The sequence below is a fragment of the Xenopus laevis genome, chromosome 5L (genome assembly GCF_017654675.1).
Source record: "Xenopus laevis strain J_2021 chromosome 5L, Xenopus_laevis_v10.1, whole genome shotgun sequence".
Taxonomy (NCBI): Eukaryota; Metazoa; Chordata; class Amphibia; order Anura; family Pipidae; genus Xenopus; species Xenopus laevis.
In genome coordinates this window covers 17,597,029-17,622,462 of record NC_054379.1, presented here as the reverse complement: position 1 = coordinate 17,622,462, position 25,434 = coordinate 17,597,029, and the positions used below count along the sequence as shown (strand labels likewise).

The 25,434-nt window shown below is 39.7% G+C and overlaps 1 protein-coding gene across 1 annotated transcript in view; it reads left to right on the top strand.

The window, feature by feature from the left end:
- Positions 1–2,385, top strand: part of enah.L (ENAH, actin regulator L homeolog) — an 80,699-nt gene extending 78,314 nt beyond the window's left edge. Inside the window, 1 exon segment of the mRNA NM_001092191.1 lies at positions 2,059–2,385. Coding sequence (NP_001085660.1) covers positions 2,059–2,096 — 38 coding nt within the window. The 3' untranslated portion in view covers positions 2,097–2,385.
- The last annotated feature ends 23,049 nt before the right edge of the window (positions 2,386–25,434 follow it).

Here is a 25,434-nt window from a genome sequence, read left to right as displayed (position 1 = left end):
TGGCAGCGACGTTGCTGCTTGCTATATATAAAAAGTAGCTGAAGAATGAATACGGGTGGTTCACCTTCAAGTTAACTCTTAGGGGCCGATTCACTAACTTTCGAGTGAAGGATTCGAAGGTAAAAAACTTTGAATTTCAAAGGTTTTTTTTGGGCTACTTCGACCATTGAATGGGCTACTTCGACCTTCGACTACGACTTCGAATCGAAGGATTCGAACTAAAAATCGTTCGACTATTCGACCATTCGATAGTCGAAGTACTGTCTCTTTAAAAAAAAACTTCGACCCCTAGTTCGCCATCTAAAAGCTACCGAAGTCAATGTTAGCCTATGGGGAAGGTCCCCATAGGCTTAGCTAAGTTTTTTTGATCGAAGGATATTCGAAGGATTTTATCGTTCGATTCGAAGGATTTTATCGTTCGATCGAAGGAATTATCCTTCGATCGTTCGATCGAAGGAATTATCCTTCGATCGTTCGATCGAACTATCTGCGCTAAATCCTTCGACTTCGATATTCGAAGTCAAAGGATTTTAATTCCTAGTCGAATATCGAGGGTTAATTAACCTTCAATATTCGACCCTTAGTGAATCGGCCCCCTAGTATGTTATAGAATGGCCAACTCTAAGCAACTTTACAATTGGTTTTCATTATTTCTTTTTTATAGTTTCTGAATTATGTGCCTTCTTCTTCTGACTCTTTCCAGCTTTCAAATGAGGGTCACTGACCCCCCATCTAAAAAACAAATGCTCTGGACAGCTACACATGTTTTGTTACTGCTACTTTTTATTACTTATCTTTCTATTCAGGTCTCTCCTATTCATATTCCAGTCCCTTATTTGTATTAATGCATGGTTGCTAGGGTAATTTGGACCCTAGCAACCAAATTGCTGAACGTGCAAACTGGAGAGCGGCTGAATAAAAAGCTAAATAACTTAAAAGCCGCAAATAATAAAAAATAAAAAACAATTACAAATTGTCTCAGAATGTCACTCTCTACATCATACTAAAAGTTAACTCAAAGGTGAACAACCCCTTTAAGTTAATTTTTAGTTTGTTATAGAATGGTCAATTCTAAACATCATTAACTATTCTTTAAAGTTTTTTTTAATTATCTGCCTCTTTCTTCTGATGCTTCCTTGCCTTGAAATGGGGGTCACTGACCCCATCCGAAAAACAAATGCTCTCTGAGGCTACAAACTTAGTTATTGCTACTTTTTATTACTCTTCTTTCTATCCAGGCCTCTCCTATTCATATTCCCGTCTCTTATTAAAATCAATGTGTGGTTGATAAGGGAATTTGGACCAAACTGCTGAAATCTCAAACTGGAGAGCTGCTGAATAAAAAGCTAAATAACTTTAAAACCATAAATAATAAAAAATGAAAACCAATTGCAAATTGTTGCAGAATATCACTCTCTACATCATACTAAAAGTTAAAGGAAAACTATACCCCCCAAACACAAACAATGTAGGTCTCTATTAAAAGATACTGAGTAAAACAGCTCATGTGTAAAACCCTGCTTCATGTAAATGAACCATTATCATAATAATATACTTTATTAGTAGTATGTGCCATTGGCTAATCATAAATAGAAAATTGCCATTTTAAAAAATAAGGGCCGCCCCCTGAGATCGTAAGATTCACTGTGCACACATACAAACCACATGTAAGGTCACATGAGCCAATTAACAGACAGAGTTCTGCCTTTTGCTTCCTCACTTCTTCCTGTTACAGTTAGTGTTGTAGTATTTCTGGTCAGGTGATCTCTGAGGCAGCACAGATAGAGTCACGAAATGGTGGTTCAAGGCAAGAGATGTAAAAGGGCAATATTTATGTAAATATATATTCCAGTTTGGTAAGATTCTTTAATATGTCATTCAATTTGATATAAACTATCTGTTGCTTAAGTATTCATTTTGGGGGTATAGTTTTCCTTTAACGCAAAGGTAAACAACCCTTTTAAACAAAGCTTGTTGTATAGTCAGTGATGTTGTTGTTCTGAATATTTTATGTGGTTGTGAGAGTTTCTCACTGCTTATTGTTTGTGTGTTTGGCAGCCATAAGACAAGAACTAGGAAAATCAAACAGCGCATAGAGAAGCCAGTGGCTGGAGAGATCTGTTCACCTGCCCTGAATGGAAATGCTCACGTTTTCTACAGAGATTACAAGAAGTCCTGCACCTGGGGAGCCGCATATCCAGAGACTTCTCTTTGGATGTATGAGATTTTACACTTGGGTTCTGCTACTTTTCCTGAGCTTTGAGAGACGCGGAAAACAGTCTTAAAAGTTACTGTCACGATTATGCAGAAACTATATTTTTTCCCGTCAAAAGGGGCTTGCGGTTTATTGGAAAAAAGATATTGCACATATTTCAAAAAAAAAAATCATAATTTTAATATGAAAGGAGTGCGGGGGATATTTTAAAGACTGATCCAGCAAACGATACCGCTGTGTACGGCAAGTGTAACTCAGGTTCGTCTTCCTATATTTGATATTTCCATAATTAACAGGTGTCACTGTATTGGGAACATGGTCATTAACTCGCAGGACGTGTGTGAACACAGGGCAATATTTGGGAGAAGATGATTTCATTAGGAGACTTTATATATATTTTTTCTTTGATCTGACTGGATGCCTTTTTTTTTTTTTTTTTGTAGAATAATTTAAAACAACAAAAAAACAAAAACAAAAAGATCTGTTTGATTATATAAATGCCTTTCTAAATCGCTACGATGCTTTACCAAATCCAACACCGCTATATAATAGAGATCTGTAATCTTTCATACAGTGCACCGATGGTATGTTTAGGAATCGTGCCCATATATATATATATATATATATATATATATATATATATATATATATATATATATATATATATATAAATATATATATAAATATATATATATATATATATATCTATCTCTTTCTTTATTTTTTGCATGGGAACATTTAAATTCATAACCCAATAATACAGAGGCACTGCATGGCACATTGCCTTTTCAATTGGCTATACATTTAGAGGGGTGTAGGCCCAGATATATATATATATATATATATATATATATATATATATATATATATATATATATATATATATATATATATATATATATATATATATATATATATATATATATATATATATATATATATATATATATATATATATATATATATATATATTATACAAAAAAGTTGGTAGCGCACTCCAGGGACTTGTATATAATAGAAAATCCTTTTATTATCTATGGCATAATGATCGACGTTTCGGCTCCCCTCTAGAGCCTTTCTCTAGAGGGGAGCCGAAACGTCGATCATTATGCCATGTTAATCCCAGGAGCAGCACCCGGGCGGATGATCATAGAGTTAATTGGAGGAGTGCGGATATATATATATATATATATAGTTCCGTGGCAATGGAAACTACGCTTCTCTCAAATCTTGCACTTTGGAATCATGTAAAGTGAGTATAGTGATGGTAATAACCGAGGGGTAAAAGCTTGATGAACCAGACTTGTTAGAACGCAGTCATACACTTCCATTTCTGCTATTCGCCATCCCATTGCTTTCATGTTTTTCATTGGAAAGGGTTGGTTATCCACTAGGAAATCCTTCTGTCTGACCAATCAATGGCACGGGCATTTGTTCATGGTTGAGTAATTTGGTGGCCTACAGTATAGGACTTCCATATGGAAGATTACTAAGGCCCAAATTGCTGTTTGAGACCTTCACAATGATTTAGCAGATGGGTTGTTATTGTTTAATGTATGTTAATTGGATTAGTGCCATATAGACTTTCAGCGGGGGGAGCTAACATTAGGCAAATGCCCTTGAGAGATACCCAAATAAGCGCTGATCAGCAGAGCCGAACACTCCTAAGGCTCTGAGCGCCAATATTCCTGTCGGCAATACCGGTGTAGGAAAGAATTATAAGAGATCCGTATGAAGAGTACGCAACTAGGATTTTCTTTCTGAACTTTTTGGGCACGGCACCCAGTAAAGACGTCGTAGGGAACCGCAACGAACTTGTAACGTACTTACTTTAGGGGAAAAATGGAAGCATTATCCTGTTTGTAAATGATAAAAAGAAACAATCTGAGAATTTAGCCATGTGTAAAGAGAATTGTGTTCGGTTTTTTTGTTTCTCTGAAATGTCGAAGACTTAGCCTTGTCCAGATGGTCTCGTGCTGAAAATCAGCCCAAAGGAAAAGCCGCCGATCAGTCTCGGGTCTTGAATGAAACCAGTTTATGCACTAAACGTTTGTGCCTTGGTCTAAAATGAACATGATTTCAATTTGAACGTAACTCCGTGTTTTCATATCGACGTGACCCATTTCTCCCAAATTTTTTTGTTTTTCCCCCTCGCCCACCTTATTTGATCTCTGGAATTTTGGATGCACAACCCATTGCAAAACATTAGCCACAAGTTAAGGCCGATAGAGATTTCAGTCATTCAAGCGACGGAGGATTAGGGTTTATTCACTTTTAACCTCAAAACTAGTCCCGGGAAAAAAAAAAAAAGTTTCTGCTGGTCTTGTCTTGTATGTTGGGATCCTTTAAACCGGCAAACGGGTAGAGAGATTCCTCCCAATCTAAGGAGGCTTTTCGCTTTCTCAACACTGTGATCTGAGCTGTGATATAAATTTATACGAAATCAATCACAATGAAAATGAATGTACAAATCTTAGTGCTGGTGCTGAAATCTCGAAACATTTTCAACCTGATCTGAGCATCTTTCATTTTTTTTTTTTTTTGTCTCGTTTTTGGTTTCTTTGGAACACTAATGAATCTTGTTTGTGCTTCAGATTTTCCACTTTTACTTTCCATCTTTACAGCTTTGTTTCTTTTTTTTTTTTACCATTGTTTTATTTTAACTTTAGTACATGCTGTTTTTGTTTTTGCGCAAATTAAATAAAATTGCAATATATGTGTCGCCACTATTTTGTCTGTTAAAGAAGAAGAAGAAGAATAATTATGTACAATTTCTGGACCGCCCTAAGAATTTCCCACTGGTTTTAATGAATGTTTATAATTGGATGCCTGGTTGCCATGGTATCAGCCTTGGAGATTTACATAATGCTATCATTATTTTTCTAATTTTGAAGACACATTTTGCCAGAATTAAGCACCGACAAATGTTAAAAAAAAGTATATATGTAATACTTATAAATGAGCAATGTATATGAACGCGGTTTGTGGTGTATATCTTATGCAGGTGAATGTGACCAGTAACCAGTGGTTTAACGACTAAAGCTCTTTTATTTTGGGGAACAGAAAGCAGAGTGAATTGGGCTCTTTGTTAAAGGACAACTAAACCCTAAAAATTAATATACCTAAAAATGCCATATTTTATATACTGAACTTATTGCACGAGGCTAAAGTTTCAGCTTGTCAATAGCAGCAATGATCCAGGACTTCAAACTTGTCACAGGGGGTCACCATCTTGGAAAGTGTCTGTGACACTCACATGCTCAGTGGGCTCTGAGCAGCTGTTGAGAAGCTAAGCTTAGGGCTCGTCACTAATTATCCAGCAGAAAATGAGCTTCCCCTGTAATATAAGCTGATGCTACAGGTTTGCTGATTATTAAATTCTGATGCTAATTGCACTGGTTTCTGTGCTGCCATGTAGTAATTATCTGTATTAATTACTAATCAGCCTTATATTGTGACATTTCTATTCTATGTGTACTGTATATTGTGAGTGGGTCCCTAAGCTCAGTAAGTGACAGCAGCACAGAGCATGTGCAGTGAATCAGCAGAAAAGAAGATGGGGAGCTACTTGGGCATCTTTGGAGACACAGATCTTTACTGCTAAAGGGCTGTGGTTGCCTTGGGCTGGTACAGAAGCACAAAACATAATGTACAACATTTCTAGCTACTTCTTTAGTGAGGCTTTAGTTCTCCTTTAAGAGGACGCTGCAGCCTTACCATTAACCTTTTAACAACCAGAATAGCAGGTATTTAAAGATTTACAGCAAGTCAATACTTCAGCACTTTAGTTGTATGGGAAGAAACAGCGGGTGGTTAAAGCCATGGAAATGTCTTGGGGTAGGACTACACGGACGTTTTCGGCGCGGTCCGACGCGCTGCAACGAATCGCATGTGGCGGAAATAAAGTTAGAGATAGAAATGTCGGATGAAGTCGCAGCATTGATCCGACGAGACACGACTGTCTGATGCAGACGCAGCTTGCATTACCTTTTTTCCGTTGCATGCGATTTGTTGCAGCGCGTCGGATTGTGCTGAAAACGTCCGTGTAATCCTACCCTTACAAAATGCCCATATGCTGCCACCCATAGGCCTAATGAAGGACTCCATAGTGGTCATGTACGACCATTGCAGAGCAATAAGGAGCCGCAAGAGCGGAAATAGCTGCGGCGATGCTGCATCACGGGAAGGCAGTGTGCAAAATAACAGATGCATGAGAAGTGCCATTTATATCATATCTATATATAAAATATGGTGCAGGTACCAGCGACCGTATTAATGCTTATTTAAATACTACATGTATTAATACTTAATTAAATACTACATGTATTAATACCTGATTAAATACTACATGTATTAATGCTTAACAGAATTCCAGATTGCTAACACTCCGCAGCGATGCCTTTGTAAATGAACACAAAATATGAATACTCATTTTGTAAGGTAACTACACTACAGCAAAGTGTAAGCTAAAATAATAAAAGTCTACTATATTGCTTTTAAATGTTACAAGCAGTTACTTTGCACCAGATTATATCACTGGGGAGAGTTTTGGGAAGGAAAAGGAATGTGTGTTGGGGAATTGGAAGCTGCTGAGCCAAGAGCAGATGGTTCTGTTGTTACTCGCCATGAGGAAACTGGTCTCTGGCATATGGTTTACTTATGCATATTGGGCTTTTTATTTAAAAAAAGACCCAATTTCCATTAAAGGGGTTGTTCAACTTTAAATAAACTTTTAGTATAACATACTAAACATACGTATTCTGAGAAAGTTTGCAATTGGTTCTCTACTTTTTTTTTTTCTTTATTTGTGGTTTTTGAGTTATTTAGCTTTTTATTCAGCGGGTCTCCAGTCTGCAAGTTCAGCAACCTGGTTGGTAGGGTCCAAATTACCCTAGCAACCATGCACTGATTTGAATAAGAGGCTCGAATGTGAATAGGAGAGGCCTGAATAGAAAGATGAGTAATAAAAAATATCAATAACAACACATTTGTAGCCTAAGGGCAGAGACGCTCAGATTCAGGGAGACAAATCGAGCAGAGACAAATCTCTGTCTGTCTCTGCCCTTACAGAGCATTTGTTATTAGATTAGATTAGCCATTCTATAACATACTTAAGGGTCTGGCCACACAAGCAGATTCGGGGACATTAGTCGCCCCAGCGACAAAGCTCCTCTTCTTTGGGGCATCAATCTCCCCGAACTGCCTGCCCTCTGCTGGCTAAAATGAAAATTGCCTGCGGCAATGCACATGCGGCGCTTTGTTTTACGAAGTCGCCCGAAGTTTCCTCGTGAGGCAACTTCGGAAAACGAAGCGCTCTGAGTGTCATCCTGCTCTTGATTTTCATTCTAGCCGGCGGGATGGCAGTTTGGGGAGATTAGTCGCCCCGAAGAAGAGGAGATTTGTCGCTGGGGCGACTAATCTCCCCGAATCTGTTTGTGTGGCCAGACCTTAAAGGTGAACCACTGCTTTAAGTGGGCAATGATGTCTCACTCTGTGCTGCCAATGTATAACTCAATGTATGTAATAATTCAATATTCAACCCATCTAAGACATCATGCTTTGAAAGACCGACGATTTTCTTCCATTTTATTTTACAGTTAAAATTTCATTTGTACAGGTTTTTATGATTTCCCTCTGTCTAATTTCTGAAAGTATGAGGGTATACGTAACACTTAATACATTTCACTGCACCCTAAAGCCATGCCTGGACTGCCTGCCTCTCCGTTGCCTTTGGCTTTCTTGTCCCAGTTGACAAAAAGAGCTATAAATCCAAGTCAGTTCAGAAATGTGGCCTGCAGGTGTCTGTACACTAGAGCAATGAATGCTAGCAGTCTTGTTTAAAACGGAGATTTGGGCATTACCCCTCTCCAGGGAGTTGCAACAAAAATAAGACCCCAATTTTGTACGGCTTTGGTTTTTCAAGTTTCAAGGAAATCCTGTTTAATGTACTGGAATAAGACCGACACTGAATCTAGTGGCAAATGCTTTTTACAAGATTATATCCAAAACTATATAGAAAATATAGGATAAAAACTATACAAAAGGTATATCTAGTATAAGTCATTCTAAAACAAATGGACTTGCTGAGTGATCATTGAAGATTTTCACTATTCATCAGAGCAGCTTCTTCAGTTCAACTGAAGATGATCACTCAGCAAGTCCATTTGTTTTCGAATGACTTATACCAGATATGCCATGACCTGGATGAATGAAAATCTTCTTAGTTATACATGAAGTTATCCCAGATTAAGAAAGTCTGAGGTCCATTTGTGCCTGGTCACTCCGGATATCTGAAGCTCGGCAGTGACAGTGGAAATCACTATAGAAGAACTAATTCACTGCACTTTGTGGCCTATAGTTCTGCTCTGAGACTACAGCTCAGATGTCTTCAGATTCCATGGAGAAAATTAATTTCTCTGTCTTCTTATGTAATGCTCTCAGTTTTTGTTATATAACAAAAAACACTTATTGGCACCGACTAACTCTTAGTTTGTTCATACTACACTGCAGTTAAACATTAGAATGGGAGATCTAGTGTTGTTTAGGGGTTCAGCGCTCAAATAAATATGCTCAGGGGGGGCACAACTGTACCGGACCCAGTGTTTTAAGGGGGACCCAGTGATGCTGTACTTCCTGCAATGACTGGGCCCCCCTTGATTTGTTGAAGACGGCAAAAGCCACCGGAAGTCACATAACGCCAAGAAAGGGGGCGAACGCAGTTGGATGCATCCGAAAAAGAGGAGGAGCTGTCGAAAGTCCGTGAATAGACCCGAAGAATGAAGAAGACCTTTAAAGGTAAGTTCCACTGAACAGTCCATATCTCCCAAATGTTCCTTTTTTCACGGGACAGTCCCGATTTTGACAGTTCAGTCCGCAGTCCCAGATTGTTACATAAATGTCCCTACTTTCTCTTTGTATCTTTTTCTGGCTGTTCAGTGCAGGAGATCAAAGTTTCTAAAACGTAATTGGCTTTTGGCAGAGAGCCCAGAATACGTGGCCGGTGGTGCACTTAGATACATTTGTAACAATTTAAGATAAGCAGGTCTCTTGGGGAAATTGTGACTTGCAGGCAACTCAACCACAGAAATGTGTTCAAACTTTTATAACCTGCCAAATTTTCTAAAATGAACATGGTAATTAGGGGGTGTAACAAACTGTGACAAGCTCCTTTTTCATCCTTTGATCAATGTTTTTTCTACACTCAAGTGCAAGGGTGCAATAGGACTTAGCCTTAAAAACTACAAGGTCCCCGAAAACTCCAGGTATTCAGCCAATGGGCACAGAACCACCTTCACCCGAAGGCTAGGGTTTAACCCTTTAACCCTTTTTTTAAGTGGTACTATGGCACCCCAGGTTTGCAAGGCCTGGGGCACAAACAAAAATCATATGCTAGCCTTTGGCCAGAGGATCAAGTGTTTCTTTGCCTCACCAATGGACGGGGACTTCCATACCTCCTTTAGCTGGGACATATCCCATACATGATAAGAACAGATACTACACTTAGGGACAGATCTATTTTTGTGTACTTTCGACTATGGAATAGTCCAAATTCCATTCGAATTTGAAAAAAAATTGAAAATCGAAATTTATCATGTACTGTCTCTTTAAAATTTCGACTTCAACAATTTGCCTGCTGAAGTGCTGTCCTACAACCTATTTGGAGTCAATTTGTGAACTTGGAAAAATCAAAGTTTTTTTTTAAAATACTTTGAATCGAATTCAATCTTACTTTGATGCGAACGATCGAAAATAGACTATTCACCCACAAAAAAAAAGATTTTTTATTTGAAAAAATTTCGGTTGGAATTTTTTCATTCGAATTTCAAAGTTATGCTAGCAAAAATACTCCCATTAGTTCGAAATTTGACCCTTGATAAATCTGCCCCTTAATCTTAGCCAAAAGGCCGTGTTCATCAATTGATCAATATGACACCTGCAGTGCCAGTGTCGGACTGGCCCACCGGAATACCAGGAAAACTCCCGGTGGGCCCTCTGGCTGCTAAACATTTGGAATATTTCATGGTCATTGCCTATTTCTCTGAGAACAAAGAGGCTAATAGGTTATCGTATGTAGTATAGAGACTAGGATAATAGAGGTCGAGTGAGCAAAGAAAGAATAATAGTACTGAGAGTGGGCCCCTGGTGTTCCAGTCCGACACTGTGCAGGGCAGCAGCTCTGGTCCCATGGTCTCATGCTTATTGGGAGATTTAACACCATGGGTGAAGGGTTTCTTCATCCCATTGGTTGTGTGTTCCTTTATATCAGCTTCAGCCCAATCTGTACAAATCTGAAAATGGTCTCACAGATCCTGTGTTTTTGGCATGGAAACATTTCCTTTATTTAACAGTTCAGGAAGACGATTGGCAAAACATTTCCTGACTTTGAGGGTGGATCCGCGTAATGTGTGCATAGTGTTCCATGTAGTGGGCTAAAGCTGAAGGCCGAGTGCTTTTATACAGGTCACGGAACTCCGAGGTGACTTCTAATATCTTCATATTTTGCAATAGGGGGTACTTTATTTATTATAATACACAAGTTTCAGTGAGTCATGTGACAGAAATGACATCCCTAAGCACCGTTTATAAGGATATAATTTACAGGATATTCATGACTCTTGTGTATTATAAGGTATGGGACCTGTTATCCAGAATGCTCGGGACCTGGGGTTTTCTTGATACAGATCTTTCCGTAATTTGGATCTTCATACCTTAAATCTAGAAAATCATGTTAAAATAAAACCAATAGGCTGTTTTTTCTTCCAATAAGGATTAATTGTATCTTAGTTTGGATCATGTACAAACCACTGTTTTATTATTACAGAGAAAAAGGTAATCATTTTAAAAAATTTGGATTATTTGAATAATATGCAGTCTATTTAGGACGGCCTTTCCGGTACCTTATAAAATGCAAAAAGAACTTACCAGTGATGGGGTTTCAGGCATAATGCTTGGCAACATTATGAAATATTCTTGCACTTGAAAGGACGAGTGTAGATTCAAGAGGAAATGATTGAGAGCTGAGCCAGTTGAGAGACATGTAGGGTTGCCACCTTTTCTGGAAAAAAATACCGGCCTTCCAATATATTTATCTTTTTTTCATTGGGATCAACCATAATTTTTACTGGCCAGGCCGGTAAAATACCGGCCAGGTGGCAACCCTAGAGACAGGACTCATAACTGCAGGTAATACTCTCTGAGACACAACAACCATATGATGGGGATTCGTGACTCGAACTCCAGGACATCACCTGACTCAAACAGGCATTTTTGCAGACATGGTATGAATAAAAAATGGGGACTGTAGGAAGCACTGCATCCTGGATTCAATTTTCATATGTAACATCAGTGCAAAAAAAATGTGAGCAAATTTATCAGTTTGGTTTGCTTGGACTGGATTGTTCTCTTCAGCCCATAAAGGAGAGATATAGGATCAGGGTTGAACTGGGCCGGCGGGACAACGGGAAAAAACCCAGAGGGGCCTGAGATAGTGGCCCCGGTGGGCAACAGGCCCCCCCAGTCTGACCCTGTATAGGATAACTATAAAAGCCTAATTCTGTAGGCAATAATGTATACTATATGGTGCTGGTTTTACTTTTGGCTGTAAATTAATATTGTCTTCACATTTAGCCCCTTTATTGGAGCTCCCCATATATGTTGTCTGGTCCCTGTTTCAAATGAGGGGTGAACGTGTCCTAGAGGTTCCTTCCAGAAGTACAGTAGGAGGGAGATAGCCAATCACATCCCTGCAGTCACATAAGCAAAGACAGGCTTCAGTTCCCTATCAGGTTACCCTAGCTGCTGATTGGTTCCTGTCCTACAGTGCAGCGTGCTGAGTGCGGGCTCCCCTGCACAGCCTGGGAAAGGAGGCAGCAAGAAGTGCAACACATGGGCGGGGCTAGTAGGTTTTTTGCAGAAATTTTTAGTAAACCAACCAGAAAAACAACTTTTTAAAGCTCATTTCTTCTATATCTAAAAGAGTTCATTGCACTGGAACAGTGTTTTTTTACATAATATGTCTCATTTAAAAAGATGCTGACACCTTGCATTTTTGGGGGAATTTCCCTAGTGCACTACCTGTAAGCCATTCTCCGCTCCGTTACACAGGAACCCCTTTATTTAGTTTGTGGTTGTCACTCTATCAGAACTGAACACAACCTCATAAGAGGAAATCCTGTTTGTGTCACAAAGGCAGCGTGCAAGCTAAAGTGTCAGACTGACAGGGGCTCTCTCACGTGCACGGCCTTTGGAACGCTCCGTTCTGACAGCTCACGGCTATGGCCAGACAGTAATACAGTGTATCTTTCCATCCTGAGCATCACATATAAGCAGGGCACGAGAGAAAGTTCTAACCCTGACACTCTGAAGAACACAGATACAGGACAATGTGTTATTGGAACGTTGCAAATGGGGCTGTTGGAAAATATTGCAATGGAATACACAATATCATGATGAAGGTATTCCTTGTAAGCTGAGGGTGTATATTCTCTGAAATAAAGTATATACAGCTGTGCTCCATGTGAATAAATAATGGATAACAGCAAATGTAAGCTACTTGGAGAAACGTAACTTATGCCTTTGGGCATCTGTTTGTAAGAGAGGGGAAAATTATTGTAATAAGCCAAACACCTGTGGAGTTGCTTTCATAAGGTTTTTAAATAAGCTTCATAGTGTACAAATCCACTGCACATCAAACACAACTGAAAAAAACTGTATGTAGCTTTAAATTAACACCTGCCTTCTCAGAGGTAAGAGAAAAGTCAGTGTTATTTTCCTATTTCTGTACAGTTAATATATTACAGCAGGGCACCGTTCCAGGGAGTGTTTTGATGCCCAAGGCATAGTGAGATCATTTACTTGGTCAAGGTCACAAGGAACAGATTTACTGTCTGGTCTCCATTACAAGTCCAGTGTTAGAGCCAAGTGAACTGTTTATTTATATAGAGGAGAGCAAGGTACAAGAATGATGGGGCTGAAACTTGGTCTGCTGAAAAGCACAGGCTCAGAATCCGCCACTACACTGGAATCAGCCCATTATCTTGCCTGAACCACAGATCCATTGGGTTGACTTACATGTAGGATGTGCCTGCACCAGGCCGAGGCAATGGATCTGGGTGCAGGCAAGGCAAGGGGCTGATTTTGTGTTATTCAGCAGGTGTGACATTAGCCTGTGTGTTTTGTACATTACCACAGAAGATGTTCGGGCTCCCAGAGAGGAAGTATATTGTCTCCGTCAGTCATGCTGGTAGCTGATAGGCTACTTGAAGGTGAAAGTCCTGAAGGATTTCAGTTAAAGAGGATCTAAAACCTAAAAAATAAATTGACAAACTTAATCAGGGTGACTCTAAGCATATTTGCAATTTACATAAATTTAATTTTCCAAGTGTAATGGTTTTTAGATATTAATAGTTTTAGACTGTGAATGCCAAGTTGGCTCAACAACTCTCTCTCTCTCTCTGTGAATGTCTAGGGTTATTGCATAGACACGTGTAAAATAGTTGGAGTCACTGCACTCTGATCTTAAAGGAACAGTAACACCAAAAAATGAAACTGCATTAATGAAAATGTAATGTATTGACTGCACTGCACTTGTACAACTGGTGTGTTTGATTCAGAAACTCTACTATACTTTATACAAACAAACTGCTGTGTAGCCATGGGGGCAGCCATTCAAAGCTAAAAAACGGAGAAAAGGCACAGGATACATAGCAGCTAACAGCATACAATGAGATTCTTCAGAACTTATCTGTGATCCACTATATATCCTGTGTTTGAATGGCTGCCCCCATAAACAGCAGCTTGTTTATATAAACTATAGTAGTACGTATCAGTTATTTACTGTGTATCCTGTGTTTGAATGGCTGCCCCCATGGCTACACAACAGCTTGTTTATATAAACTATAGTAGTACTTATCAGTTATTTACTGTGTGTCCTGTGCTTGAATGGCTGCCCCCATGGCTACACAGCAGCTTGTTTATATAAACTATAGTAGTACTTATCTGTTATCTACTGTGTGTCCTTTGCTTGAATTGCTGCCCCCATGGCTATACAGCAGCTTGTTTATATAAACTATAGTAGTACTTATCTGTTATCTACTGTGTATCCTGTGCTTGAATGGCTGCCCCCATGGCTACACAACAGCTTGTTTATATAATCTATAGTAGTACTTATCTGTTATCTACTGTGTATCCTGTGCTTGAATGGCTTCCCCCATGGCTACACAGCAGCTTGTTTATATAAACTATAGTAGTACTTATCTATTATCTACTGTGTATCCTGTGCTTGAATGGCTGACCCCATGGCTATACAGCAGCTTGTTTATATATACTATAGTAGTTTTTATGGAGCAAATACACCAGTTTTACCAGTGCACAGTAACAGTACGTTTATTTTGTCATTCTTTTAAAACACTTTAATTTTCAGGGTTTACTGTTTTTTTAAGGAGCCCAGTGTGCCCGATCTCAAGTTTAGGTATTCCTATTATTGACAACCATATGGATAGTGTTTATTTAGATACTGTACATTCAAGTGGCAGCAACAATGCTTGCACATTAACACCATTCAAAGGTACTTGCACCCTAAAATACTCCTTGCAGGACTGTCAATGCATCCGCCCATCCTCCTATGATGAGCAGTGAGCAAAAGCACTTACTAAAGGCTTGAGAACTCTGGATCTGCCAGGCTGGATGTGTATACCTCCCTCCCAACATTAGGAAAATAGAAAGAATGATACCCCCTAAATACTACATCCATTTTACAAAATTTGGCAGGCTACTGAAAGTCTGAACACATTTCTGGGGGTTTAAGGGTCAGGTTTTATGTGTTATTACAGTTTTTCTAATGAAGGTGAATTGCCCTTTAAGCTGGAAGTCTCATTTCTCCCAAGAGACCTGCTTATTTTAGATACAATTATTTCTTTGCTTATCTTAAATAGTTACAGTTGGCTCTCTGCCAAACGCCCCTTTTTTAATTATATTTTAGAAACTTTGTAGCTTTCTCTGGCTGTACAAGTGAAGGAGATCAAAGAGAAACTCGGGACATTTCAGTAACAATCCCGGACTGCGGGCTGAGCTTTCAGAATCTGGACTGTCCCGCAAAAAACGGGACAATTGGGAGGTATGGATGGCAGTAGTTCCAGGTTTCAATTAGTGAGATGCATCAACATTCACTACTGATGAGTGCCAAGCAAACTGCCACTCTGAAAACGCAAGCTGCAACTTGTGCACAAATGACAGAAACCTACATAGTAATTAAAGGGATCCTGTCATCGGAAAACATGTTTTTTTCAAAACACATCAGTTAATAGTGCTACTCCAGCAGAATTCTGCACTTAAATCCATTTTTCAAAAGAGCAAACAGATTTTTTTATATTCAATTTTGAAAGCTGACATGGGGCTAGACATTTTGTCAATTTCCCAGCTGCCTCTGGTCATGTGACTTGTGCCTGCACTTTAGGAGAGAAATGCTTTCTGGCAGGCTGCTGTTTTTCCTTCTCAATGTAACTGAATGTGTCACAGTGGGACTTGGGTGGTGACCTTCCCATTGTTCTTTTGTTTGGCTGCTGGGGGGGAAGGGAGGGGGTGATATCACTCCACCTTGCAGTCAGCGCCGATTCTGGGGCTGCTGCCGCCTGAGGCAGCAGCCCAGATGCCGCCCCCCTCCTCTCCCGCTCCACGCTTAAAAATTAGCGTCGGAGCGGGTTTCAGGGGGCAGTATCGCTAGTGCATTGAGCACTGGAGTGCTCTTTGCACTAGCGGAGCCGAATTTCTGGGTTAAAACCCGGAAGTTCGGCTCTTAAAGTTACAAGAGGCGGCTTTTTGCCGCCCCTTGTAACTGGCCGCTCGCTGCCGCCTGAGGCAAGGGTTTCACCTTGCCTCATGGCAGAAGCGGCCCTGCTTGCAGTACATTAGTAAAGAGTGATTGAAGTTTATCAGAGCACAAGTCACATGACTTGGGGCAGCTGGGAAATTGACAAAATGTCTAGCCCCATGTCAGATTTCAAAACTGAATATAAAAAAATCTGTTTGCTCTTTTGAGAAATGGATTCAGCGCAAAATTCTGCTGGAGCAGCACTATTAACTGATGTGTTTTGAAAAAAATGTTTTTTTCCCATGACAGTATCCCTTTAATGAGTGTAATTTCCTTTTCGTTCGGTGCAATATTCACATGTGGAGATATATAACGGACATTAAAATAAATTGTGTTTCATGTTCTCCAAATGAGACATTGTTTTACTCCCATAGAAACAATAAAACATATTTGTAGTCAGTTGCAAACAGCTACAATTCCTCACTGGGTAATAGCCCAAGGCATACAGTATACAGTACATGTAAAACTATTTGGGAAGCATGAAAAGAATCTGAACACTGCACATATCTGCACACTCAAAAACAACAATCATGGTGGAAGAAAGCAGGCGCTTTATAAGCTGTGAGTGCACCAATAACTTGTTGTACTCAGTTATAATAATAATACAGCTATGGGACCTGTTCTCTACATGTGACTATTTCAGAATAGCAGTATCCTTCTTATAATTCCTTTGCAGCTTTGGGGTTATGGAACAAAATGCCGTCTTTTCCGTCTGTAAGATTTTCCTCTTGGTGGACAGTTGTCAAAAAGCTAAAAATCTCCACTTCACAGAATAATGAGGGAATTGTTATGACTCTGCTGGTGCACCTGTGATCAGAACAAATCCTATGGTGGATCTTTGGCTGCAGACTTTTTAATGGGGAAATGTATTATTTAGCAATTTGTATTATTATCTACTTCTTATACAATAGAAAATTATGACAATGGCTTTGCAAAGCTTGACAAATCAGTCAAATGACCATTCATTTAGATCTAGGGGTATATTTATCAAAGAGTGAAGCCAGAGCCCTGAACGATGTTATCCAGAAGTTATAGAAGGTATAAAACCGGTTATGGAATAATGTTCTTTGTGCCTTTTGTTGTATCTTTTCCCCTGATGAAGATCGTGTTTGGTCGAAATGCTAGGGCAATGTTCAGTTACTGTATGATATAACTATTGTTGTGAATAAATATAATTTTGCTTTTTTCACTAGAGTGTGCAATCCTTTTTCTTGATTTTATGCAATTCCTATGTAAAGTTGGCCACAAGACGCAAAAATCTGATCGTTCGAAGCCTCGAACAATCGGACTTCCCCATCTCCCGACCTGCCACTAACCTTCAGTTTAAATAAAGTGGTAAAAGAATAGATCAGACGATGTTCTGCCCCTGACAGCAATCGTACGAAAGTTATGTCCGACCAACAGGGCCACCATTAGAAATCACGGGGGCCCCGTACAACAAAATTTTTGGGGCCCCCTGGGCCCCGCCCACACTGATGACCAAGCCCCACCCCATATGCCGCCCACTCCACATCGCAGTTAAAAGACCACACAGACATCAGCGCTAAAAAAGTAACCCCCCCCACAAGTTATAAAAAGCTATTGATGGTCAGGGCCCCCTTATAAAAAATTGGGGCCCCAAAAAAAAAAATGTAAAGAAAAAATGTTTTTTTAAAAAAAAACATTGGTGGCAGGGGCCCCCTTATAAGTTAAAAAAAACTTGGGGCCCCAACAAAAAAAAAAAAAGTTTTTTGAAAAAAAAAAAAAGTGGCAGGGGCCCCCTTACAAGTTAAAAAAAATTGGGCCCAACAAAAATAAAATGTAAAAAAACTAAAAAAAAAAAAAAAAAACTGGTGGCAGGGGCCCCCTTATAAGTTAAAAACAAATTGGGGCCCCCAAAAAGTTTGTTTTTTTTTAAAAAAAAAATTAAAAAAAGAAAAAAATTGGGGCCCCAAAAAAAAATGTTTTACAAAAAGACACTTGTCGCCCCTGTCCCCCCCTGATTGCGACCCTGACGACCAAAGCTGGTGACAGTCTCCCACTGAAAATTTTCCGATTGGCAATACATTCAGAGAAATTATCGACAGCTGATTCATACGATCGGATCTTTGCGTTTAGGGCCAGCTTAAGTCTATGCAGAGGCTGAATATGCACTGTGTGGCATTACCCAAAAGAAGCATTAATGCACTTCAGGCAATGTAAAAAACAAATATATTTGTAGGCTGTTGTAAACATAGTGAGATATTTTACTTCTGTGAAAACCTGGGTTATTTTCCTTTAATCGCGGCTCATGATGACAAAATGACAAAGACAAATACACTTTTCCCCTAAAGGCAAAAAAGGTAAACTGTGTGTGTTTTTTAAAGAGTTCCAGAAAATAACAAAGTAAGTTAGGTTGAAAAAAAAACAAGCAGATGGTACAAAGCAAGAATCTCGTACAGAAGGAAGCGAAGCAGGTTTTACAAACACTGCAGCAGCCTTTAAAATATTTGGTTGTCTAGCCATAAAAAAGTTTAACTGGAGGATCTCCAAGAACAAATAAACACAGAAAATGGAAAAGGAATGAAGATCTAAAGTTAATAGTCAAAATTCCACCAATCATATCCTGGTATTCCTTAGCCTTATTTAGAAAACCCAAACAAACTGCAAATCTTTGGAAATGACATAAAGACTTCCATGTGGTTAGGGCATTGATTGTTAAACCCTTCCAGCAATCACTTTGGGGCAAATTCACTAAGATTCGTAGTTGCGCCAGGCGTAACTTAGACCGCACTTCGCCACACTTCACCAGTCGTAGTTTCGCCAGCGCTTCGCAAATTCACTAAAATCTGAAGCTGCGCTCAGGGGTAGCGTAAGGTTGCGAAGTTGCACTAGCGTTGCTTCGCTAAGTAAAGCGAAGTTACGCTAGCGAAGGCTAATTTGCATAGGGCGCCAAATTCAAATTTCAATGGAGGAATACGTATCAGCACTACAAATGGCTAGAAAAGCTTCAAAACATCAAATAAAAATTTTATTTTGCCCTACACATGTGCCCACTGTCTAGGTAAGTTGCCATGAGTCAGGAAATGTAGGGGGGAAGGAGGGGAGCCCCAAAATTTTTTTCGATCTTTTTCAGCCTATCACCCATAATGTAGAAAACACGCCAGCGTATTTTGGGACTTAGAAAAAATTCAGACTTTTTTTGAAGCAATCCCTATCTACTCTATTGCGCTTCGCCTGGTCTGAGGTGGCGAAGGAAGTCTAGCGTAAAAGGTAGCGTTCAGTACACTGCGCGCGTTAGTGAATTTGCGTAGTTACGTCGCTAGCGAAACTTCGCCAGGCGTAAGGGTGCGAAGTAACACTAGCGAAACTACGCCAGCGCTCGTTAGTGAATTTGCGCAGTAACGAAAATGCCAAACGCTAGCGAAGTAACGCTAGCGTTCGGCGCTTAGTGAATTTGCCCCATGGAGTTTATCTCACAGAGGCTTTCCCAGCAGCTGCTTTGCATGATGTATAAACAGAATACCAAAGCCGTGTTGCAGAAGCACAAGCCGTGTTGCAAGTAGCAATGAAGTCTTGAAAAAGGGAAATAGTTCAAGAAACGGAAACTGGCTCTGCTTGTACAAACTGTTTGCTGCAGCCACCTGTAAGTGCAGGGAAGTAAAAGTACATTTGCTGCTGTACAAAGCGTCCAATTATGAAACGCATGTACCAGAAGCACTGATTTTACCTAGAGAAGAGATTGCAACAATAATGTATTGCTGATTTAATTGACAGCGAGCCTGTTTATAATGTAACTAGATCACTAGATCACTGTAGGAGAATGATAGTATTGCTAAGGGGCCGATTCACTAACGTCGAGTGAAGGATTCGAAGTAAAACAATTTCAAATTTCGAAGTGTTTTTTGGGCTACTTCGACCATCGAATGGGCTACTTCAACTTTTGACTACAACTTCAACTTCGAATCGAAGGATTCGAACTAAAATTTTTTCGACTATTCGATAGTCGAAGTACTGTCTCTTTAAGAAAAAAACTTCGACCCCCTACTTCGGCAGATAAAAGCTACCGAAGTCAATGTTAGCCTATGGGGAAGGTCCCCATAGGCTTTCCTAAGTATTTTTTGGTCGAAGGATAATCCTTCGATCGTTGGATTAAAATCCTTCGAATCGTTCGATTCAAAGGATTTAATCGTTCGATTCGAAGGATTTAATCGTTTGATCGAAGGATTTAATCGTTCGATCGAAGGATTTAATCGTTCGATCAAAGGATTTAATCGTTCGATTGAAAAAAAGAGGAGCTGCATTTTATTACAGACAGATATACTAAGGAATCTACTTGCTTAAAGTGAAGAACTATAATTTTTAATTAACACTGCACAAACTGTATCCCATAGGCCACTCCTTTAAAGAAAAATAAGTAATATTATTACAAGGCCAGCAACCACACCTTAAGTATCACAGCATATCTTTATTCCAGGGAGCGTGCCATTATAAACAACAAGCAAACAGCATTGATAAAGATATTTCTCATCGTCTTGTTGTCACTAGTTATTCTGAGTAGACACTGCAAGGAATTGCAGCCCAATCTCGGTGCATGAGTTCTTACCCTTATTTGGATAAGCTGCATTCCAGTAATTATGCCTTTCAGGGAAAGAAAGTAAAAAACCTGAAACGACCTGCATTCTAAAGAAAGCACCCTCAAGTTCCTCAGTGCAGGTAAGTGGGGGTGATAAGGTGTAGGAAAATAAATATATTATGAAATAATGGGGCTCAGCAGTTTCATAAAAAAAGATCATTGTGGTTTTAAAGCAGGTGAACTTGATTGTAAAACATTCAGCTTTGGCTTGAGCCATAATAAGGGTCAGGGTACACAGGTAGATTCAGGGAGCTTCACGGCGACAAATCTCCTCTTCTTCAGGGCGACTAATCTCACCGAACTGCCTAACCGCCGGCTAAAATGTAAATCGACGGCGGGATTGGCACTCTGCACGATCCGTTTTACGATGCCGCTGAAGTTTACTCGCAACTTCGGAAACCGAATCGCACCGAGTGCCAACCCGCCGCAGATTTACATTTTAGCTGGCAGGAAGGCAGTTCGGGGAGATTAGTCGCCCCGAAGAAGAGGAGATTTGTTGCCGGGGCGACTAATCTCCCTGAATCTGCCTGTGTGCCCTGACCCTAAACGTGTCCCGACTGACTGCCAGTATATTACGAAATGTGTTTAATGAGAAAAGATATTTGAACTTTAATCCAAGAAGTAAAAGAGGTTACTTAAGATATTACATCACAGGAATAAGCAATGTCCTTCTCCTTAGGCTTCTTACACAATACACATGGGCTATTGGCACTGCCCTGTGGTAGATCTTTCGTGCGTTCCACAGGGTTCTGATCATACTCACTGTAGTTTAGGCTTTTCCTGATTGAACCTTTTCCTCACCATGAGTGCCACAAGCACAGACTCTTTTGCTCCAGAGCCAACTAGGGAGTCCACCATCCCAACCCCCTAACTTGTGCATCAGTCCAAAGCCAGGTGCCTCGGTGACTGCTGAGTGAATGAGCACATAGGGGTAGATTTATCAAAGAGTGAAGTTAGAGATCTACACAGTCCGCAGCGTGAAATACCACCTCTCTCCATTCATTCCTATTGGATTTTTAAAGGCGTATTTATCAAATGGTGAACTTTCGCCCTTTGATAAATATGCCTTTAAAAATCTCATAGAAATGAATGGAGAGAGGCGATATTTCACGCGATATATCTGGGATCATCTTTCCCACTACTGAATGGTACACCAATTCCCGAGTGCTTCAGGTTATGCCCTGTTGGAAAACCTATAATCTGCATTGGAGACACAGTTTTCTGACATTGGTTATCTCATGAAGTCACGCACAGATGCAAGGCACCCAGTTGTGCTTTACCAGAAAGATTTATATGTATCTCAACTGCAAGACATTCTACCAGGAGAATTTAGCAGAGCTGTGGAGTCTGAAGGAATTTTGGGTATTTGGAGTCAAGAGTCGCCAAAAATATACAGACTGTGACTCCTAATAACTGTAAATACAAGCACTGATAATAATCAAATCAGATTTAAGAGCTTATATGAAGAAAGATGCAGCAGAAGCAATTCTGTTTCTAAAACTGATAATTTAATTTTGGATGGTATTTAACAGTTATTCTACAGCTATATGCCAGGTTCAATGAATATATAAGATGTCCTTTTTCCAGTTGGTTTCGGTTTATGTAGTTTAACTTTGATTTAGAATAACCAAAGGATGTGGTTTATATTTTTGAGCTTTGGCGGTGATGAAATGCCTTGTATGTTGTGTACTTAACTTCTTTCAATCAACATGAAAATTACATTAGAGGAGTCGGAGGGATTTATGTATAGACTCCTTCGGATATGTTTTGGGGAATTTAAGTAACACTTTCTTTGTTTCTCTACCAGCAGTGGGATCTTCATCTGTCTCCTACCACAGTGTCCACTTTCATAGAGTTACTGATGGTTGGCACAACTTGAAAATCTTTTACCTTTTGTCTGAAAATCAGCTTGAGTCTGTCTGACAGTTGATCTAGGTTCTTTCACCACCATTTTACCGCTATCCATAACCGCAGAGCAATCGGTGACTTTTAGCATATTATTAATTATTTACCCTTTAAAAACCGACTGAAGGAATACTCATCTGAGTAGCAGGGCATTGTTTTGCTTCCTTTTACTGTTGCTGCCCTTATGCGACCTTTATCCTGAATCCTGCTAAGGCCGTCTGACAGTTGCAAGGATCTGAATAGGCTGATGAAGAGAGTTTTACAGTCACATGGTTTCTTTGTGTTTGTGGGCACAAGATCCCACTGAATGGAACAATTTATTCATATTTTCTAGAGATGTTTATTGATTCAGACAATAAACAAACATTTCTTTCCATTTTGTAGACATTTTAAGTTACATTTTTTGTGTATTTTATTTAACTTTGCTTCTGTCCATGCTCCAAATCCATTAAAAATCTGAGTGGAACATATCAGCCATCATAGTTTTCTGGCATAACCACTGCTTCTTCTTTGACAAGAAGGTAATTTGTCCTGGCATGACATGCAGCTTTAAATGTGCTACACAGTGATCAAGTCCATGTAAGTGGCTCTAAGATCAGCAGGTTACCAACGGATTCCTACAGATGCACGTAGGTGGTCATCCAGCAATTTGGCACAGATAGAGGACTGCTTTAAAGTACGGCTTTCCAGTGCAATGTGCCCATTCACTTGTGTGAAAGTTTAGGAAATACATATTTTGTACAAAACAAATGTTCTGATGTGCTTCTTCAGCCCAGTATTAGAGAATATGGAAGCCAGTGCCTACCCATCCACAGGAAAAGTTGCGTCAAATGTCAAGCATGACCAACTTCAGAAGCACAAAGGAGAGGCAGTGTTACTATCGCTTAGCGACAGTTCAATTTTTATGCTGCTATTTTCAAGTCTCAAGCAAAATCTGAATGCAGTGAAAGTGATCCTTGTAATAATACACAAGGGAAATTCCACCCACAAACTGGTGTTTCAATGCTGAAAATGTAAGTAAGTAATTTTCGGAAACACGGCCTCTGCAAATGTTGCCTGGCAGAGGTGCAATTGCACCAGGAGCTGCACACCCTCAGGACCCGCCAGTGGTTCATGCGCATGCAAATCCGCCGCAAAGTTTATGTTGGGCAGCTGCACCCAGGCCCTAGCAATCGTATGAAAGTTATGTCCGACAAAAGCTGGTGACAGTCTCCCTCTGAAAATCGTATGATCGGCAATACGTGCAGAGATATTATTGTTAGCTGAAAGAAATTTTCTAACCTGTCCGATCAACTGAATGAACGATTGCCATCTCACGAAAAATGACGGGACGGCACACACGGCCCGAAAATCATACGTACGTACGATCAAACCTTTGCGTCTATGGCCAGCTTAAGGATTTAAACAACAATGAATTCTGTGGCATTTGTAATATACTGTGTGTTGTTGCCCCTGTGAAATTGCTTATGTTCTGCAAAATCTGCCTGGTTGTTTTTATTCTTACATTGATGGTTCTGACTCCTGCTAAAAACATAGCAGACCTGGAGAACATCACTTCTGTAACATTATTTTGAGGGTCAGAACCAGAGCACAGAAATGGATAAACAAAAACTGCTTTCAGTTGCTTTTAAGCTTATGAATATTGAAAATACGAAAAAAGAATGTATTAAAAAATATATATAAAAAAAAAAAAGGCAAGTTCAGCAAAGTTCCCCATTACCCAAGGGTCAGGAAACAGAAATGGCATTACTTTGGGGCCGATTCACTATGGGTCGAATATCAAGGGTTAATTAACCCTCGATATTCGACTAGGAATTAAAATCCTTCGACTTCGAATATCGAAGTCGAAGGATTTAGCGCAGATAGTTCGATCGAATGATCGAAAGATAATTCCTTCGATCGAACGATAAAATCCAATGATCGAAGAAATATCCTTCCATCAAAAAAAGTTAGGCAAGCCTATGGGGACCTTCCCCATAGGCTAACATTGACTTCGGTAGCTTTTAGATGGCGAACTAGGGGGTCGAAGTTTTTTTTAAAGAGACAGTACTTCGACTATGGAATGGTCGAATAGTCAAACGATTTTTACTTCGAATCCTTCGATTCGAAGTCGTAGTCGAAGGTCGAAGTAGCCCATTCGATGGTCGAAGTAGCCCAAAAAAAACCTTCGAAATTCGAAGTTTTTTTACCTTCGAATCCTTCATTCGAAGTAAGTGAATCGGCCCCTAGTGTTTAGGGTGGGTCTCGGGAAGAAAAGTGTCTTTCAGGAAATCAGGCCCAACCTTTTGCCTTTAGTCAGGGCTCCCTGACAGACTCTGCTGTATGTGAATGTATTTAATTTTCCCCTAATGTAATAAGAAATATATATATATATATATATATATACACACATACACACGCCTACATACACAGGTATGGGACCTGTTATCCAGAATGCCCAGGACCTGAGGTCTTCCGGATAATAGATCTTTCCGTAATTAGGATCTTCATACCTTAAGTCGACTAGAAAATCATATAAACATTAAATAAACCCAATAGGCTGGTTTTGCTTCCAATAAGGATTCATTATATCTTAGTTGGGATCAAGTACAAGCTACTGTTTTATTATTACAGAGAAAAAGGAAATCATTTTTTAAAATTTGGATTTCATTCGTATAAATTGCAGTCTGTGGGAGACGGCCCTTCTGTAATTCGGAGCTTTCTGGATAACAGGTTGCCGGATGATGGAGCCCATAACTGTATATATACAGACACTGTCTCGGGGATATTGGAGCCGTGAGGTAATCAAGAGAATTGCCTCAGTAATTGCAACAAACAAGTCAGATAAAGTCTATGACAAAGCAGTTTTGATCA